General features: G+C 42.2%; 1 protein-coding gene across 4 annotated transcripts in view; it reads right to left on the bottom strand.

Annotated features, from left to right (window-relative positions):
* The window catches only part of LOC139054367 (protein SERAC1-like), a 44,560-nt gene that overhangs the window by 5,169 nt on the left and 17,688 nt on the right, over nt 1-21,703 (bottom strand). For all 4 annotated transcript variants that reach the window (XM_070531252.1, XM_070531253.1, XM_070531250.1 and 1 more), the window contains exons 7-12: nt 19,470-19,623; nt 18,911-19,139; nt 14,999-15,099; nt 14,824-14,921; nt 3,082-3,264; nt 825-968 (exon numbers count right to left, since the gene is read on the bottom strand). In XM_070531252.1, coding sequence (XP_070387353.1) covers nt 825-968; nt 3,082-3,264; nt 14,824-14,921; nt 14,999-15,099; nt 18,911-19,139; nt 19,470-19,623 — 909 coding nt within the window. The remainder of the gene's footprint in view (nt 1-824; nt 969-3,081; nt 3,265-14,823; nt 14,922-14,998; nt 15,100-18,910; nt 19,140-19,469; nt 19,624-21,703) is intronic.

Genomic DNA, 21,703 nt, shown 5'->3' with positions numbered 1-21,703 from the left:
ACAATGCAGTGAACGTGTTAAAACTGATACTGTTTTCCTTGCTAACCAGAGAAGAATCTTTATTGAATAAATTTGTGGCTGGAAGTGCTCCTTCGGCAGTGACTGTATGGTGTGCTGTTGCTCTATCATTCACAAAAAATTTCTTCACTCTACAGTATTTAGCTTTTTCCCCCAAGTCATTTGCATTGTGTTATGCACAGCCTGGACTTCAGTATATGAACTGTATGGCAAGTGGCATGCTGTCACAAACATTTCACCCAATGAGAACTATGAACTTGGCACCCTGTTGGCATGCAAAATGTGCAGGATAATCAATTCAAAACAAAACTATTGCAACCACTTATACTCAATGTAGTCACTCAAACCTAAGCCAGTGGCTGACACTCAACACTGCCAATGCAACAGTAGGCAACAGCTAGCAAATTAAATTTTAAAAAAGTATCTGGGAGGCATTCTCCAAATAGAAATCATTATTAAAGACAACCAACCTGTCAGCAGATTAGGTCAGTATAAGTGCTGCTGCTTAAATGAGTGCTTTTCCAATTTACCTGTCTAATGCAGAAGCTATGCCAAGACCACAGAACAAACCACTACATACTGACTGCGGACCCTTATACTAGTGTACGCACTCCATGTGTCAACATTCACTATCCTCAACTAGTTAACTATGTATATTGGTTCCATATAGTTAACAAAGTATGTTAAAAAAAGGGGGGGAGCCAGGAAACATTTAAACGTTTCAACATTTCACACTGCTTCCCCGAAATTAGGGAGACCTATTTCCTTTAATATGTATAGCTGAGACAATGAAATTCGGAACATACCAGCAGACTCCACGGGCACCAATACTTTGCTCATCCGAAACCCCAGGAGAGTTTTTACACTTTCTCCAAAACTAAGGCATGGGATGCTGAATTTCTTCACCAGCTTTTCAAATTTGTCATGAATTTCCAGTAGGTGCGGAGAGTCTATGCAAAGAAAAAATTGCAAGATAAGTTAGTCCCTTTTATGTGAACACTCATGAAAACTGAGAAATAGAAAACTAGCCTAGTTATACTGTATAATGTTAACTTAAAGTAACAGTGTTTTGATGATAATTCATATTTTCAGTGAAATAAAGGCCTTGCAGAAATTTGTGTGCCAAATAATATGTGCATTCAAAGCTAGTCACCATATTCCGTAATCATCTACCCGTTTTCGCGCGTTTATCTAGTCACCAACTCTCACGTATTTATCTAGTCACCAAATAGTCTGGAGAGGGGATGGTTACGTCCAGGAGGAGGCATAACACATGAAATGTAAAACTCGGCTATGTGTGGGGAAACTTCATGCAATAGAAATTCTCTCCCTTCGCCTCAAGTAGCATCTGTGAGCAAAATTTCTTCCTTTCCATTTTCTTTACCAGAAGAAAAGCTCTTTCACCATAACAAGATGACCCATGCTTGTTAACGGGTCCAATGAAATAGATGTTGTCTGGCAGGTTGGATTGAAAGAAGAGGCAGAAAAATGTCCACACACAGCTGCTTTACCAGCAGCATTTACCCAATTCTAATGCACCCCTGAACCTAACATGCACACAGATTTTATAGGCTGAAAGTAGAAAACAATGTGCACCCAAAGCAAATGTGGATCCAGTATTACAACAAGAAAAATGTAGCATGCTTTTGATTCTGGCAATCGGAAGATAAAACCAGCAGAGTTTACCTTCACGGACTGGAAATTTATTTGCACTTAATTTCCGTGGTCGTCACTCTCGCACTGCTCTTTATTTCTATGGGCCATAACATGCAGGTCTTCGTAAGGTCTGGTTTGTTTGATTTTCTGCATTTCTTGAACTCTGCACAGCAATCATGAGCGTGACGGTAGCCCATGCCTAGACTCACCACATTGCCAGTTCACCATGCAATGCAAGACTTTGACACATGACACACTGAAAACACATGATGTGGCTGCATTGTTACTAGCTTAGCACGTAAAACAACTGCTCTTTTCTATTAGCTTTCATAATGACAGTGGTGTGTTGTTACTGCCAACCTATGCAATAGTACCTTGTTCTGTTACTATTTTTTATAACTGGCTATGGCACTGGCTCAGACAGCAGACTGTCGCTAATGGCGTAAATGCGGCTTCGGTTTCATATCCAATTCTAACATGCAGACAATTTTTGGGCCTGTTTTCTTGGAAAAAAGGGTACACATTAGAATCGGGTAAATATGTAATAATTCAACGTAAACTGCCATTTTCACTAGATACTCTGCCAAGGCAGAGAAGTCGTAGTTAAATGTCAAGTGGGAGTAAACTGTAGCCTGAAATTATTCAAGGGAGAAAATTAACCACAGGTGTTGGCTTCGGGCTAGGGCATCAATACTGTCTACTCGTGCTTTCCTCGACTCAGTCGTAAAGAAGGCTGGGAGTGCAGGCAGAGTAAAATTAAGGGGGTGTGCAAATATTTGAAATTTCGGATAGAATAGATTGTGCTATTCCATTTGTATTCATTTAGAAAATTTACTATTCGAAATAGCTAGACTGATAACTGCTGATAAATTATTTCCAATCATTCAATAAGAGTGCTTGGCTTTTATGCAGCTTGTAGTACGTACATGAATTTGTTTAGATTTAGGTGAAGCAATTTATTTTGGCCAATGTTTCTATGTTTGCATCCCTTTAAAACGATGTGCTGTGTGGTAGTATCACACTTGGCTCCTTCAACAAGTACAACATTCATGTGCATGTAGTGACATGCTGTTATTTCATTACTGTTATTGTCATGGTGCACTGTTAATTGAAAGAGTTGTTTATCATTTACAATGATAAACAACTCTTTGAATGAACATAAATTGATGAACATAATGAACATAAACATAAATGCATAACATAATGAACATAAAATTACGAATGTAATTGCATGCATGTATCAAATAACGTCATTATATAAGCCTTGCTTTCTAACCAAAGGAACTCCACATCAACTTTATATTTCAGTTTGCTTATAAATGGGAAAATATTTTATGCTTCTGTTGGATTACGAAAGTTCACTATCCAAACACCCCTAGTAAAATTTGATATGAAGCATGTTTCCACCTTTCTCAAGCTCCTGCACTTCCACAGAAGGCAGAAGAAGAAGCTTGAAGCTGGTCGTGAAGTCGCCCAGGTCAGCACCACGATGTGGCACAGCATAAAACACAACCCCCGAGGTGTTCCTTGCAATCCCTTGATACTTGGGAGACTCACTGGCAAGTGTCAGCATTTCTTTTACCAAAAGACCTGCAAGGGGAATGAAATTGCTAGCTTTCTTGAAATAGAAGAAGTGTACCATGCACTGTACTGCTGTAGCAAACTTTAAGAACATTTCCGTACTCTGTGCAAATAAACAGGCTATTGCCATTGCAGTTTCATGAAAGTAGGAAATGAGCCTTTAATGTGCTTAACTGAGCAGTAGAGAATTCTGCTGCCGACTGTTGTGTCAAAACATCCATGGAATTCTACAAAGACGGCAAGCGAGGCGTCGGGAAAGAAAATTTGTGCGATAACACATCGGTCAGTGCCTAGCTTATTTAGGCTCCAGCTCGCTGGCTGCAGACAAAAACATGCAGGAGCAAATATTCGTGACAGAGCCATGCTTGTGTCTGCTGCAGAAAAATCTCAAGACAAACTCGGTGCACTTTATTGGAATGCCAATATATTCACACGCCAGAACCGTGTAGGAAGTCCAACTTTCACAAGGGCAGGGGTTCAAGTTGAAGAGAACACTAACTGGTCAGCAGTTGAGATAAGCAAGGAATGGTTAGAGTGTTGGGGTAAAAAGAAGTAAGGAAGAGATGGGGATGAGGTTGTTATAGGCATACATCAACATTACAAGATTGGCAAAATGCTAGATTGCAATAGGTATACAATAAAACCTGACTAGCTCACACAAGCCAGGTGTGTATTTTTTGCCATCCCATTTCAAAGGAGATGCCATTAAACATCATTCATCATCATCACCATAAATCATAAATAATAAGATCAATTTTAGTTTTCACCACAAAGATCATGTGGCAACAGAACTGACTGTTTCTGGTAATAATGCAGCACATACAATTTAAAGAAAGAAAAGTTGCGGACATGCGCTGATACCTGAGCTTTGTCGCAGCAATGTGATGGCTCAGGTAAAGATGCATATTCATTGCCAGACAATGTTATACCAGTTGAATGAGAAAAAGGGGAACTGGGGTCATGATTTTTGTTCGTGTGGATGCGGGAAAGCGGGAACAGCTGTCGAACAATCGCGAATGCGGATGTGGAAACAGCCATCACCGTGGTTCAATTGATAGAGTTTTGCACATATAATGCGGAGGAGGATGCAAGTTTGGCTCCCAATGGCGGCAAGTTGTTTTATGCGAAGCATACTAGCCGCACAACCACGCCCTTCCTTGCTGCGCCGCGCGCGGCCGCGTAGCTACCATATGACGTCATAACAGCTGCAAAAGCGGAGGCTCAACTCGTGCGCTCGCTTGCGGCCGCGTAGCTACATGGCCGGGTCTCAGCTCGTGCGCTCGCCGGAAGGTGACCATCTGTCACGGTCACGCGCCGGCGCAGCGCCCCTAGCGGGAGGAGCGGGAGTCAGGTGGTGGCTGCGGCCGCGCGCGACCGCACGAGTTGGGGCCCAGCTTTTCCGCCGGCTGTCGAGACGTCACGTCACGTGGTTAAATGGTGGCTGCCCGGCCGCGCCCAAGGGCTGAACTGAGTGATTGCAATATGCAACGCATAACAACTAAAATAAAGGCTAGTATGCTTCGCATCCTGGGCTTAACCTTAGCTAAGCCACGGCCATTTTTTTTGCGTTCATTTTCATTTCCCTTGCCTAATTTGTACATTTCATTTAAAACCACAAATAACTTCTCCTATGCTTTCCTCTGCTTCATTATCTGTTGGTTTTCAGAGCGATATACCAAGTGTTTCAGTGATGAGTGTATGATTATTTTACTAAAGAGAGGGGATTTGAGACAAAATGATTACAATTGCTTACTAAGATTTATAGCAGTAGTGGACTTTGGAATTTGTGCAATAATTGCCAATACAATAACTGGACTTTCGAATTTGTGCAATATTTACCACTACAACAACTAACTAGCACTAAATAACTTTCGAGAGCATTTCGTAATTGCAGAATGTGTCAGCCAGTACTCAAAGCATAAAATTTGCTATTGGCTGTGAGATAAAGCGGAGTTGCCACTTGATGGACACTGACTGAACCATGCATAGGGTGGAAGGTGCCTTGCGTCTTCTGCTAGTCACCATGTGTTTACATGTGTGGTTGTGGTGTGCATGCCCTCTAAAGGCAGTTAGCTCCGAAGTTGTAGCGCAGTCTTAAATGCTAGTATGAATTTTCTGACAATGCAAAAAAGTATTTGGTCTTTCGGTGTAATAACATCAGTGACTGCATGAGTCGAGCACACAGTACATGATCGTCGCACCCTTTGTTCACCACAATAATTTTTGTTGCTTTGTCCTTCAAACACATCACAAAAAGAATTTGGCATTGTTTTAAACAAATGAAATCGTAGTAAGACATGAATGCAGCACTCTCTGCTTGTCCTGATGTGTTGATCATTGCTCAATCCTTGTGATACTAGAAAATATGAATGGGCAAAACGAGAACAAGGTAAAAGCGGGAGCCATTGTTTTGATAAGTGGACTTTTTTTCAAGGCGACATATACTTTCCTTGGCACAGTATATATAGGTAGCGTTCTTCTAAAAGGGAGAGGGTGGGTGAGTGTGGCAACAACCAAAGGTGTTAGCTGCTAGGGTATAGAACCGAGAATAAAGGGGTGCTGTACAGAAAGCCGATGACACGGCCATGTGCACAGCACCCCTCTATAACCTGCTTCGCTCGAGGTCATATGCTATCGTCTCTCTGAAAGAGATACTAAAAGGAGTGGCAGAAAACGGTGCTCGTGAAAAAAGAAATATATATATACTGAAAAGGAATAAGTATATAAATAAACAAAAAGAGAAAGGGAGGAAAAAAAAACCACTAAAAATGCAGATAACCAACTGTTGTTGCCTATACTTTGAAATTTAGCATAGCGAATAGATGCTAAACTTCCTTTGAAACGTTTATGCCTATTGGTTGCAATGTCTTGAACTTACAGATGAGGTATGATTCTCTGTGCCTCCAGCAAAGCAGATAATAGAGGGGCACCGGCACCCCTTTATTCTCAATTCTACACCCTCGCCGCTAACACACCTTCGGTCGTTGCCGCACCCACCCGCCTAATCCCCCCCCCCCCCCCCCTCAGAAGAACCCTGCCCATATATAAACAGTGCTGAGGAAAGCACATGTAGCCTTAAAAAAGACTTGACGAAACGTTGGCTCCTTCCTTTACCTTGTTCTCATGTTGCCCATCGTCTTGAATTTCCATCTGCCGCCTTGCCTGTGTTTTCCCTAGAAAACATAAATGTAACGGTGTGAATATCACTGAGCAGTGAAAAAAAAAAGCATCTCGAGCACTCAGTATCATAGCACAGCATACAGTTGATCTTAGGTGTGACTTCCACATGATTACGTAACCTGCCTTAGCCATGCCTGAGGTGTCCGAAGCAGAAGATCCAAAAATGTGTTGTCTGATACTGCCTGCACGATGTCAGTGGGCAGCGAATTCCATAGTGTGACAGTACACAGAAATAAAGATTGCTGGTATGCAGTTGCGTGTGCAAAAATGTCTTATATCTTGAAGGGGCAGTAAATCCATTTTGACAAGTTGGTGGCTGCAGATATTTATCTTTATCAAGGACATATTGATTTAGTAAAATACTGCTAATGAATGAATGAATGAATTTGTTATCTTATGATGCAAGGGCCAACTATGATCAAAGAGCGCCAGGTCAGTGTTGATGGGTTTGCAGTGGGTAGATGAATTCCGAGAGGTTGGTGTGACGTAGCTGTAAAGGGGCCTAAAAGCGATCTCTGTAAAGTGCATAAAAGCTATATGTAATAAAATTATGGCAATGACTAATGAGGGCTACCATGAACACAAGAAATACATTGTCATAGAATGATGGTATTTTAAAATACATGAAGCCAAATGTTTGCAAGACGCACTACTGCCTTAAGAGAGCCCTTGAAACGGAAGGGCCTGAAGGCATGTGCTGTGCAAAAATATTATTGCAGCAGCATCCTCTGGAGAGAGGATGTGCTACTGTCATGAGCCAATAAAGGAAGAAAGAAAGAAGAAGAAAAAGCAGAAGAAGAAAACAAGAAGACACGAGGAGTCGATGGCAGAAATAAAGAAAAAAGATTGAAAATAAGAGCGTACGAATAAAAAGAATACAATATGAAAGCAGAAGAAGCGCAAAAGTGCACGCGCAGCTACGTGGCCAAAGGGAGAAGGGACACTCTGGGACGAAACAGGTAGAGGGGGCTGGAAGCTGAACAGGACGAGTGGATCGCAGAGATGGTGGCAACACAGTGGAAGCAGTTCTTCAGCTGCCGCGGCCACGACCAGCAAGCTGAGTGGACCTCCCACCGGAAGCCGCAGCTACAGGCTGACGGCGCCACTTACCAGATTCCCTGCGGCTACGATCCGCAGCTTGCGGATTTGACCAGGCAATCCAGGCACCTAGGTTACTCCACCCTCATGACCTCCTGACTATGCCAACCATGGACCGAACGTCAGACACAGCGACGTCGAGTCTACAACGCATCGGCGGGCCCAACGACATGTCATCGGAAGCAGCGACAATGAGGTGACGTGGCCACGTCGATAGACTTTATGTAACTATTTTCAACTTCATAATACGTCGTGTGCGAGGACTTAAGACAATATTTCCAATTAATTAGCTTTGTATATAGTTTGTCGGATGTTAGGGTTTTGCCATTGGGTTGGCAACACGTGCTTTCTGGATATATGTATTTTTCTTATGCTCATGCCCCATAAAGGCTTTCTTTAACTCAAACGTTCCTTACGTCGTGTTTACCACCCTGAGACTGTGACAGCTACAAATTCATAGAGCTAACAACATGTAAGACATCGTTTAAGAAACTTAGGACTGCTCTGGTGTCAAACAACGGCTCTGTACCAAGAAACATTACAGGATGAAGGGGGATGTGCTGCCGGTATGCTAGCAGAAAGTGTTTCTTTCTCTCTGTTTAGGCTTCCCGACACTCCAGGAGGGCGTCACCGCATTTACCGTAGGTTGGTGGTTCCTTTCCAGTTAGCAGAAAACTGTGCGTGGCATATGTGTGTCCTATTCTGAGACGACAGAATAGGACATCTGTTTGTCATGTTTTTGTTGCGGAGGGCCAATAACCTAGTTTTGGCTTAATAAAGCGAAGCTTATTATTGGTTTCAGCATCCCATAAGCTCTGCCAATGGCTTCTGAGTTTCTTTCGGATGAAAGGCTTTAGATCTTTTAGCAGTGGTAGGATGGATATCTTGTGATGCAATTGATGTGGCAATTTGGTCAGCCAGCATATTACCCTCAATGCCCCTATGTCCAGGTACCCAACATATAATGACTTGCTGCTGAGACATGTACGATGTGCAAATAACGGAATGAACCTCGGTAAGTACAGGGTTTTGATGATTGCACAGGGACATTAGGGCTTTTACTGCGCTTAGAGAGTCCGTGTATATAATGGCTTTGTGCACCTTTGCTTTCTTGATTTGTTTAACAGCAGATAGAACTGCATAAGCTCCCGCGGTGAATATGCTTGTTTCCGGATGCAGTCTCGGAGAACTCGGAGAAGGATGGTCCGATTGCAGCATAAAACACGCCGGCATGTGACTTGGAAGCGTCAGTGTAAAACTCGTACACGAGTAATTCGATTGAAGTTCTAAGAAATGCATTCGAATATGTGCCTCTGGGGCGTGTTTCGTCACCTCTACGAATGACGTATCGCATTCTATGGGCTTCCACTGCCATGGCGGCAATGGCTTAGCTGGGACCATCAGGTTTTGCTGAAGAAGTGGAACTTGCATTTCCTCAGCAAGCTTTCTAATGCGCAAAGAGAATGGTTCTCTACCTGCAGGTCGATTATTGAACAGCATTGCAGATGTCACGTCGTTTATGCTTACATAAGAGGGATGGTCGTGGTTTGTGTTCACTCTTAGAAAGTACATGAAACTGGAGTACGACCACTGAAGATGAAGCGACCACTCATTAGCTTCAACAAAGAGACTCTCTACAGGACTTGTCCTGAAGGCACCGGTCGCCAAGCGGATACCTAAGCGGTGAACAGGGCCAAAATCTTCAAGGCACTTGGACTGGCAGATTGATATACTATGGCCCCATAGTCTAAGCGTGTATGTATAAGACTTTTGTACACGTTCATCAGACACTTCCTGTCGCTGCCTCATGTTGTATGTGATAAAAGGTTAAGAAGGTTCAGGTTCATTGTTTTTAGACAATTCTCTCTCTTTAAGTGTGGAATGAAGGTCAGTTTTTAATCTAATACGATTCCTAAAAATTTGTGTTATGTGACAACTGGCATGTGCTGTCCATATAGCTCTACACTAAGCTCTGCAAATAAGCCTCTTTTTCATGTGAAAAGGACACATGAACTTTTAACAGGATTCAGTTTAAAGCCGTTTTCCTCTGCCCATTTACACACTTTGTTCAAGCCAAGCTGGACATGTTGCTCACAAATAGAAAGGTTACATGACTTGAAACCTAATTGTACGTCATCTACGTATACTGAATAAAACATGCTCTGCGGTATAGATAAGCGCAAGGAATTCATTTTGATTATAAAAAGGGTACAGCTTAATACCCCTCCTTGAGGCACCCCAGTTTCTTGTGTAAATGTCCTGGATAGAACATTGCCCACCCTAACGCGAAATGTACGGTTTGATAGGTAACTTTCAATTACATTAAGCATATTCCCTCGAATACCCAGTTCTGAGAGGTCTCGCAAAATCCCATATCTCCAAGTCGTGTCGTATGCCTTTTCCATGTATAATAAAACAGAAAGAAAGAACTGCTTATGGATAAAGGAGTCGCGAATGCCTGCCTCAATGCGCACAAGCTGGTCAGTAGTCGACCCACCCTCTCTGAAGCTGCACTGATAAGGGTCGAGCATTTTATTTGATTCAAGGAAAATGTAAAGACGACGACTCATCATTTTCTTGAAGAGTTTGCATAAGCAACTTGTGAGTGCTATTGGACTGTAACTTGAAACGTCGGATGGGTCCTTGCCTTGTTTCAAGACCAGTACTATGATAGCTTCTTTCCATGAAGATGGGAGGTATCCAGCAGCCCAAACAGAGTTAAAAAGTGCCAGAACTGCCATCTGTGTATCAGTGTGTAGGTTTTTAATCATGTTATACATGATTTTGTCAACTCCCGGTGCAGAGCTCATACACGAGCTCAACACAGCTCTAAGCTTGGCAACATTAAAAGGACAGTTGTACGGTAGATTTGGTCTGCATTTACCGTTTATTGACTTAAGTTCTGCTATTTGCTTGTATTTAAGGAATGTTTGTGAATAGTTTATGGAGCTTGATACACACACAAAATGTAAGCCAAGGGCATCGGCCTGGTTTTCCAAGGTATTTCCTCGCTCATCAATCAAAAGTAATGGGTTGATCTGCTGCCCTTTTAGCCTTCTCAGCCCATTCCATACTTTAGCCTCCTGGGTATAGGAATTGATGTCTGAGAGAAACCTTTCCCAGCTTGCTCTCCTAGCCTGCCGTCTCATGCGCCGTCCTTGTGACTTGATATGTTTAAATGCAATGTAATTTTCCGCCGTGGGATACTGGCGCAATCTGTCCCATGCCTTATTTTGTCTGTTCCGTGCATCTCTGCAGTCTTCATTCCACCAAGGAACATGTTTCATAGATGACTGACCATTTGTTTGTGGAATAAACTTTTCAGCTGCATCAATAATAAAAGCGGTAAAATATGCTACAGCATTATCTATGCTAAAATTGCGTATAAAATCTTGTGATAAGCAAGTAGATTCCTTAAAACATTTCCAATCAGTCGAGTCAAGTTTCCAGGGAGGTACCTGTGGACGAATGTCGTGTCGTGTTAGTAAGCTTAAAGTTATCGGAAAGTGGTCACTCCCAAATGTATTTTCTATACCATTTCATTCTAAGTAAGAAAAAAGTATGGAAGATCCAAGTGCTAAATCTATCGAGGAGTATGAATTATGCACAATATTATAGTAGGTGGGTTTTTTCCTATTAAATAGGCACACACGGACGTAACTAGAAAGGATTCGATCAGCGACCCATCGAATCAGTCCTGGAATCTCCCCAGAGACTGTCATGAGCATTAAAGTCTCCGACAATAAGAAACGGCTCAGGAGGTTGGTTAATAAGTTTGTAAAATTCTGTTTTTCTCAGGTGATAGTTTGGAGCAGATGGCTACTAACTTTTTAAAAAGAATTGCTCAAACTGCAACTGTCTCGAGGGACGTCCGAAGGGGCAAGTGTTGGCAAGCAACAGTTTTATTGACAATTATGGCTACACTGCTGGATGAGGTGTTAATCTCGTCACGATCCTTATGAAAAATAGTGTATAACCGGAGAAAATTTGTCTGTGTAGCTTTTAAGTGCATTTCCTGAACACACAGTACATTTCGATTAAGTTTGTGTAAAAGTTCGGTTACGTCGTCAAGATTGAGGAGGAGACCTTTCACATTGCATTGCATAATTTGTGAATCCATTTTGACAGAGTTTGATACTGTGTGTTCTGGAAAGGAAAGGTTAGGTCACAGGGCCCTTTATGGGTGCCGTGATGCGAGTTTTGTCTTTTTTGGAGGGGTCAAAAGAAGCTCGTCGCTCCTTAGGCGCTGGACAAGCACTCTTTCGAACGCTGTGCTTGCCGTGAAGGCCTCGGCACGTTCGACGAGACCTTTGAGGACACCGGACTAGAGGTCGATGATCCCTTCTGTGTGGCGGAACAGTACTAGCTGCAGCCGCTGGCAGGCCGGATGACGTCACCGACGGCTCACTGCGTGTGGGCCAGACAGCCGCCGGAGGCTGTTGTGGCGCTGGCTCCTGACGCGCCAAATCGGCAAAGCTGCTCTTAGGCAGGTATGACACCCGCCTACGTGCCTCCTTGAACTATATATTTTCTTTCACTTTGATCGTGACAATTTCTTTTTCTTTTTTCCAAGACGGGCATGACCGTGAGTACGCAACGTGCTCCCCATCACAGTTTACACAATGCAAAGAGTTCTCTCAAGCTTCAGACGCATGTTCATGGGCACTGCATTTCGCACATGTTTGGCGGCCTCAGCAGCTCTGCGAACTGTGGCCAAAATGCTGGCATTTGAAACATTGGAGGGGATTTGGCACGTATGGCCTAACACGGAGCTCGGTGTACCCAGCCTCGATTGACTCAGGCAGGACACTTGAACCAAAGGTGATTATTAGGTGCTTCGTCTGAATTTCTTTGCCATCCCGCCTCATCTTAATTCTTCTGACATTGATAACATTTTGCTCACTGAAGCCCTCCAGGAGTTCCGCTTCAGTCAGCTGAAGCAAATCATCGTCCGACACAACACCGCGGCTGGTGTTCATTGTACGGTGCGGGGTTACTGTTATGTGGGTCTCCCCAAATGACACTAGTTTCGGTAGTTTCTCATACTGCTTCTGATCGCGGAGCTCCAAGAGCAGGTCACCGCTTGCCATCCTCGACGCCTTGTAACCTGGACCAAGAACATCAGTCAACGACTTTGAAACAAGGAACGGTGAAATGGTTCGCACTGGCTTGTCCGACTTTTACAGAGTGAACAACGTGGAAGCGGGGGAAGTTCTGGATTTGGCATCCGAAAAACTGGAAGAGATCTTCGGTGCGCCCTCGTTTCTGAGGGCGATCAGGAAGTGGGAGGAAAGAAGTTTCCATGAAAATACATAAAAAGTTGGCAACAACGCTGACCACTCACCACGGAGCCCAACGAGGGTACACGACAGAGCTTGCATACAAGTCTGCACGACGCCAGTCGTACACCGTCACTATAACCAAATGTGGTGTACCCAAGGTAGGATAGCCTTACAAGGTTAACCCTTGCTGCCAAGGAGAAAGGGAGTAAATAGAAGAGAGAAGAACACAGGAAAGGTCAGAAAGTGAGAGAAAGACGAAGATTCGAGGAGAGAAGACAGGAAGAGGCGAATGCCGATTTCCCCCAGGTGGGTCAGTCCCGGGGTGCTGTCTACATGAAGCAGAGGCCAAAGAGGTGTGTTGCCTCCAGCCTTAAAGGTCCGAACACCCAGCATCGGCTCAACCCCCAGGATGCCCCTTTCCCCGGACACGGCTAAGCCGCGTACGGCTACATGCGGGAGGGTCCAACCCTCGTGTGCTGAAGTACGGGGTGTCGCAACACACCAAACGCCTGTTCACGCAGACGCCCCTGCGGGTACTCATAATGAATGTGATGTGAAAATGTTTTCAAAAAGTGGCGCGCTCATCCCAATTCAGGCTACATTGAATGTCAGTAATGCTGCTTGACATAGAATGTTTTCTTGTTGCGAAATGTGCCGTATGATTTTGAATAGCTTCAGTTTTGTTAATTAGTATTTGAGTATGGGGCTCCCACATAGTACACCCATATTCCAGAATAGGGCAGATGTTAGTAAAGTAAAGCAACTGCCTCACTGTAAGTGGTGCATGCTTAAAATTTCCTTTAATAAAATTAAGACCGCGCCCTAACTGTTAATTGTTTGACGACTTGATTGTTTAAGGAAAAAAGAAGTGTGAAGTGGTGCGCGATGAATTTACCTTGCAACACAACACACTGAGTTGTATTTAATGTCATTAATATGTAGGACATGATGCTGCAGCTGGCTTCTCCCCAGCAGCTCTCCTTGAACCTCATGCATTGTATCTAGGTTTCCAATCAGCAACTTTTGTATAAGGTCTTATATAAGCCCATCCATACTTTTGCACTGGCACATGCTATGTATGTACTACCGGCATCAAATGAAACGCGAACAGTGGAGCAAGCGGCTGAAACATAACTGAACGTATAGTGCACATGGTCCAGTCATCACCATCAACAGGTGCGCACATCCAGTTTGACAGCACTGCATGATAATGCTTACGCTATACTGTGATATGTTTGTTCTCTTTCATTTGATAGTGAGAAAAGAAAAAGAAGAATAAAAGAAAACAGAAGCTAAAATATCACTGTATAGGGTGAGTATTATCACACAGTGCAGTGAAACTGTGTATGGTAGTGGCATCAAATGAAATGTGAACAGCAGTGTGCGTGGCACAGTTTGTGCAGCCATCATTACTGTGCTGTAATCTTTTCTCATGTTCAAATAAAACAGAACCAGACCAGCAATAAAAATATCATAGTACACGGGGAGCATCATGGCGCAGTGCAGTCAAACTGGATGTGCGCGCCTGCCAACGGTGATGCCTGGCCGATGGCACGCATTATACCTTCAGTTACGCTTTGGTCACACGCTCCGCTGTTCGCATTTAATTTCACGCTGATAGTACTTCCATTTTTCCATAATATCTCGTGCTCAATGTGTTTTGCTAAGCTTCTGTGGTGGCAAACAGCACATTTTCTCAAGGGGGGGGGGGGGGGAGGGGGGACAGTACATTATTTACTGAAAAGTGGCAGTTATTATTCAAACAATGTTGCACAACAGTGACAGGGAAATGTTAAAATCATTACCAGAAGCAATAATAACCAAGGTAGTGTTACTAACTCTTACTGTGCTTGTTAAACAGCAAAGCCAAAAAACCATTTCTAGACATACCCTTTCACTGACCTTAAAGCTCACAAAATGTGTTTTGAACTTAATGTAAGAAAATAATTGCCTTGAGTGCACACAGCTGTTACAGCACAAAAATCAGCCACCAACCTATGTTGCTTACCTCCCATTGAATGCGTGATCCAAATAATAGGCCTCTCTCCCACACCAGCTTGGTGAAGCTTTGCGAGCATGTCAGTCGCTCTTGAAAAAAGTGTCCGCCTACCACAAAGTGCAAGACAATTACCTTTGGTAAATCTTGTTTCCAGGGGATTTAAATGGTGCCACTTTGAACTTACTTTTTAGATTCAAGCGGGCAGTTAGGTGACCACTGACTCAAGTAAGTGTCATAGTCTAGAGCCAATATCCTTGTGTTTGGTATGTCCTCAGCCAGCCAGCTCTGCATGCAAGCATGACATAATTAAAGAAAGAAGCGCAAGACACCAACTGAGGCAACACAGTAAAGGCCGATGAAACATAGCTGTGCACAATCTTTTAGACAGCATGAAACAAACACTACACAAAGCCTTTTCCAGCAAAGTACAAAGAAATTCCTTGCATGTTATTTCTAACATTCACCCATGGTCACAAACTAAGTTTCATTTAAAGTGACACTGAAAAGGAATGCTATAAGGTCAGTTTGAATGGTAAATTACAGTTCTATGCCACTAAAAACATCAGGCTTACTGTGTGTGAACTTTTTTTTTTCTTTAACAAAGGGGATTTAAGAGGAGACGCTTCTCGAAACAACTTTTTTTTTATTACTTGCACTAGAGGTTTCAAATTTCAGCCAATTATAGAGTTTTCTATGCAGATTTCAAATATGTCACTACTGCTTGTGTATCTGTTATAGTTTTTGAGTTATGCAATGCACAATGGCAAAATATAGTCATCTTTGTGGGCACTTTTTTATGTACTAAATTTTTACAAAGAGCATTGTGCTGCAGCTTGTTTAGCTCTTTGTAGGTCACCAAGTGCTGATATTTACCAAACAGCATGTACAATTACTAGAACTATGCAACAAGATTAGAGCATTTCAACTAATTTTTTCCCTCAATTCTCTGAAATATAACCTTGTACATTTGCAACTAATGCTGGGAGATATTGTAATTTCAAGTAGGTATCAGCACTGTACATACCTTCAAGTGTATGTATGCCGAATTTCATTAGTATAAGACAATTCTAAATGTAGAAGGTTATTTTCATGTGATTGCAGAAAACATTTGATGAAAATTATTTTTTTTTCATAGTTGCAGTAATTTTAGATGCTGTTTGAATAGATATCAGCACTTAGCGGTCTATAGAGAGCTAAATAAGCTACACACCAAAGCTTTTTGCGAAAACTTCTTACACAATAAAATGCCCACAAAATCACTCTATTTTGCCATTTTGTAGGACATAACTCAAGAACTATACCGGCTACACAGAAACTAATCACATATTTGAAATCTGATTTTAATGCTCTATTTGGGGGTCGATTTTTAGAGCTCTAGTACAAATATTTAAAAAGTTTTTTTTTTTTAGGAGCGTCTTCTTTTGCCGTCCCGAAACTGCACAGTGGATTATACGGGACGCCATAGTGGAGGGCTCTTGCTTAATTTTGAGTGCTTGGGATTTTTTAAATGTACACCTAAACCTAAATACAAAAGCACTTCTTTCTTTTGACCCCATTTAAATGCAGCCAACACAGCCAGAAATTGAACATGTTAACTCGTGCTCAGCAGCAGAATACAGCAAATGAGCCACTGGCAGGTGTGCATGACAACACCACCAGGAAGTTTCCTTGCTAGCTCGCAGTGATATCACAGATTTTGATAGCAACTGCTCAGGATTACTACATAGTTTATAAAAAATAAGGATTACATTGCATTCTAGAGGGATTAAAAACTCAACTTCACTGCACAATAATGGCACAGGCAAGCAAAATTACTTTGATACCCTATGATCTAACATACCAGCACTGCGGTATGTATGCAAAGGGAAAAAAGGAGAACTGGGTTCATTCTCTCTGCTACTAACCAACCTTTACTGCCAAACAATGGAACAAGAGCTGTGAAAGAATACGTAATTTGACTTAGAGCTGCTCTTTAGTGTCTGTTTAAAGCCTACAGGTCACCTATGAAAAGTGCACTATGTAGTATAATGTTACTCCCCAGAGGAAGAGCAAAACGAGAACAAGGTAAAAGTAGGAGCCAACATTTTGACAAGTGGACTTGTCTTTTTCAAGGCGACATCTGCTTTCCTTGGCAGTGTATACAGGTAGGGTTCTAAAGGGGAGAGGGCGTAATGCGGGTGGGCAAAGAAATGACCAAGGGTGTGTTAGTGGCAAGGGTGTAAAATTGAAAAGAAATGTGTGCTATTCAACATTGGTGGAGGAGTGTGAGGTAGCGCCGTATGCCAGCCGTTCATGCATTTTTTTTTTTGTGTGTGTAAGGGGCCTGGACGAGGGGAATAGGATTATCTGCTCTGCTGGAGGTCAGTGAGCTATCGTCTCTCTGAAAGACAGAATAGAAGTGGCAGAAAATGGCGCTCATGGAAAAAAAGTACTAAAATGGAATAAATATATAAATAAAATAGAAAGGGAGGAAAGAAAAGAAAAAACAAAACACTAAACAACCATATGAAGAATAATTAAGAGCTTCATTATGCAAAAAGGTGAGGCGTGCAGACAGGACACAAGAGAAGTGGACAACACGAATGCCAAACTCCTCTTCTCTTGTGTCCTGTCTGCACGCCTCACCTTTTTGCATAATGAATCCTTACCAACTAGCTCAGCTTTCTGTCGTTCTAAACTAAGTGCTATTGCCTACAGCTTGAAATTTAGCATAGCAAATAGATTCTAAAGCTCCCTTTGAAACGTTTATACCTGTTGGTTGCAAAGTCTTATGGATGAGGTATCATTCTCTGTATTTTCTGTCTCGTGCAAGATGAAAATTTGACTGTAGGATGTAGAGTTTAAGTTAATCAAAGTTATGACCTGGTTGGTTGAAATGCTTGGTGACGGCTTTGGGAAGCTTTTTAGCTGTGTCCACGCCATGTCCGTTTAACCTGATGTCCATTGATTGTCCCATTTCACCGATATATTGTTTCTTACAGAAGGAACATTCAAGCATATAAATCACGACGGAACCAGTGCAAGTAAAGCTAGTTTTCACTTCGTGTGTATAACTATTTGCGGTGCTTTTAATGTTAATGTCACTTTGAAGGTGCTTGCAGGTTTTGCACCTGGGGTAACATGCGTTTATTACGGGGGAATGATGTTGGCTCACTTTTGCGTGCACTAACAAGTCTTCAAGGTTTCTGTCGTGTCGATAAGTCACCTTTGGTATCACCGGGAACGATTTTCTCAGATGCTCGTTACTTGATAATATAGGGTGGTATTTTCGTAGAATGTTGTTTATGTGTGGGAGGGCATTGGAATATTTTGTTATAAAGGTTGGTGGTCTCTCAGATTCTGGCGTAGGCTGTTTCTTAGCTAATTCTGACTGCTTCTCCGATCTTAACGCGACGTCATAAGCTCTGTCAAGAGGAGCGTGTGGATATTTTCTTTCTACTAGCGTTGCTTTAAGGTTGTTTAGGTGATGGATATAATCATTCTCTTCGCTGCAGAATCTTCTTATTCATTTCGCTTCTGGGTTAAAATTCCTTGCTTGCAATGTTGCGGGCAATGGCTGTTGTAGTCTAAATATTGCTGGCTATCAATAGGTTTCCGGTGAAGTGTCATTCTCAGTGAGCTATATGAGAGCTGAGTTCTCCCTCACCTACAGTGGAGCAGATAATTTCCTCCCCACTCCTCGCTCTGGGCCCCTTCCACGAATAAACACACGGCCGACTGACACACGGCACCATCTCACATTCCTCCGCCGATGTTGAATAGCACACCTTTCTTTTAAATTCTACACCCTCACGGCTAACACACTCTTGGTCATTGCCTCGCCCACCCAAATCAACTGCTCTCCCCTTTAGAAGAATCCTACCTATATATACTGTGCCGAGGAAAGCATCTGTTGCCTTGAAAAAGACGAGTCCACTTGTCGAAACGTTGGCTCCCGCTTTTATCGTGTTCTCTTTTTGCTCATCATCTTGAATTTCTATCTCCCGCCTTCCCCGTGTTTTCCCCAGAGGAATTCACTCCCTAGATGTACTTAGAAGCTTCGATTTCCCAGCCATTAAACACACACTCGAATGAGACCGCAACAAGTGTACACTACCTTTGGCCAGCACTTGGTGTACCTCTCATGCATTGCAAGAGCTCGAGGAGATGTGTGGTCTACTGTTATTTTACAGGCACTGCTTCGAACTGCTGACACTGATGGCTCCAGCAGGCTTTCCAACTTAGTCAGCTTGCCCAAATCTTGGCTGTCATGTTGCCTCCATGTCTTGAACACACTACCCAGCAGACCATGCACAAAAATGATATCTGCTGACACAGATGGCTCCCTGCAGAGTCAAAGAAAGCAAGCACCTAAGACAAAGTCAAGAGTTTAGGGTTTTCCAACAACTTGACACACTATGTAGAAACACTTCGACTACCCTATGTGGCATTGTTTGTGCCAACTTGTATTTCTACTGTGAATGATGATTGGAGTTACTATTTCAGGAACTACATAAGTTTTCAAACATGCCCAAAAACCAATTACATAATTCATTTAGATTTTGGTGTCAGTAAATTTAACTGCTTCTTTGGCAAATAATGTTAAAGAAGACACACAATATACAGAACAACAAAGGATGCTCAAAGCACCGCAGGGAAATGCAAATAGCAAATACCTGATTCTGTACTGAGGATGTAAAAGATAGATGCCACCTTCATATTCCGTGGGCAACAGTGAATCTTTGTCCATGTTGGCCAGAGCACGACCAGCAGGAAATGATAGCAACACTTCGGAGGAGCGTAACCAGCGTGCCAATATACCAACCCAGCCTACAAAAGGAAGCAAGGTTAGGTTCCACGAGAAACCAAAGGCAACAGCTTCTCAAAAGCCATTGTAATCAGCTATGACTTAAGGGGGCCTCAGTAAATGAATACCTTTCTCGGTACCTTGTACGGGCATCGAAGTGATTAGCTCTATACTGCTTTCCAACTCAATTTCAAAGAATGCCCACTGACCTTCAGTGAATCTATTTCCTTTTATGAAACTGAGCATGCCCAAAGATTACTGCAATCACAAAGCAGGTGCCAGTTTGATAATATAAAAGCTATTATTGTTATGGCCAGTCAAGCATATCCAGACAGTTGAAAAGAAGTATGTTGCATATTTTGGACCAAGAAACAACATTTCTAGAATATAAACAAACAAGAAAAAATTAAAAAATCTCACCTCACTGCAAAAATTGTGTTCTGTCAAATTCTGTCACTAACCATAAAATTTTATGAATTATGATTTTCTAATGTTGAGTAGTTATTACATAAGAAATGTTTGGTCTTTTAGTGTGCTCCTTTTTTCCCTGAATAAAGCACAAAAAAAACTAGTTACACTTTTTATTACTTTCTGAAAATGACAGCTGGACTTTGAGTCTGTGAACCAAATGGAAAGACAAGTAATGTGATGGCCGTATCTAGTTGTCAAAACACAAATTCCAGTTTGGTTATAAATTGAATAACATAGCATATCCGTAATTCCATTTTGGTTATAAATTGAATAACATAGCATATCCGTAATATTTTATCACTGTTCTTATTTGTTTGTACAGTCATATTTTTAAAGTTACTTTTTCAGTCAGCACATAACCATAAGAAAATTTGTTAAGTTTCAATAAGAAGGCTAGGATTAGCAAAATGCCACTACAACAAAATAGATTTGTTTGGATTTTTGTGCACTAGCAGGTGAAGCTCCAGAGGATCGTGCAAGTTCAGCCCCACACCCATGTTTGTGATGGCTTTGCCATCCCAAGTGCTACCAACCAAGGCATGCTTGAAATAGGTACTCATGCAATAAATAGCTCAAGTGAGGCATTTTATTTAGTGCTGAAAAAAAACTGCCAAAATGATGCAGTACATATGGTACAAACAATAATATTAGACAAGAACTTTCCTTGTTAACATGCGCAAAATATCTACAGCAAACTGAGATTCCCAGCATACTGAAGCTCTCTATGGCAGCAGGCAACAATGTGTCTTGCCATTTTATTGCCCTGCCTGAAATGACCATGCTGACTGACAAGATTAATGTTCAAAGGAAAAAAAAAATGGTGCACATAGCAATGCAACACTAAAGCCACATAACACATCATAGGGGACATTGAATACTAATTCTCTGTTGACCCTCTCCAATGTACAGGGTCATCCACTTTTATGAGAAATGTGTAATCAGTATTCAAGGCGGTATAACTTTGTTTCTTCTACTTCACAAAGGAAATATGCCTCACGCAATGCACAATAATGTCACTAAATGAAAAAATATTTTTCTGAGTTCTTGCTGAACATCAGCTGCTATGAGCTCTTGAATACTAACAAGGTGTTTCTTCTTAAAGTAGCCAACACTGCACACCCTATAGCAAATCAGTAAATGCCAGCCGCCCACTGCCAGCAACGGCTGAGTGGCCTTTAATTTTTTGTGATAGGCTGCAAACTCACCAAAACTTGCAGCTGGTTCCTGCAGTCAGTCAACTAATAATCAAATGGTCAGATGGAATAGCATTCAGAGCTAGCCATTACCACTAACTGATCTCACCTATGGTTGCCAACCATCCCAGCCTAAGCAGGACTGCCCCAAGTTTTAGGAAAATTCCCAAGTTCCAACCCGACTCTGTCAGGACAAATATTTATCTTGTATTTAGACCTGGCAAGTCTCAGAGCCAAACTCCCGCCACAGGCGCAGCATATTGAACAATGCGTGGCCTGTAGTGCTAAACTACTACAGACTCCAACTTTTCAGTGAATGTTATTTTTTTGCTGTCTGTGTAGGTAAACTTCAAGTGAAAAAAAGAGTTCACTACTCTGAAGAGCTTGACAAAAGATAAGATAAAATGCATGGGGAGATTAAAGTCAAGTTGAACTACAG

Source organism: Dermacentor albipictus, chromosome 1 (genome assembly GCF_038994185.2).
Source record: "Dermacentor albipictus isolate Rhodes 1998 colony chromosome 1, USDA_Dalb.pri_finalv2, whole genome shotgun sequence".
Lineage (NCBI taxonomy): Eukaryota > Metazoa > Arthropoda > Arachnida > Ixodida > Ixodidae > Dermacentor > Dermacentor albipictus.
This window is presented reverse-complemented; position numbering and strand designations above follow the sequence as displayed.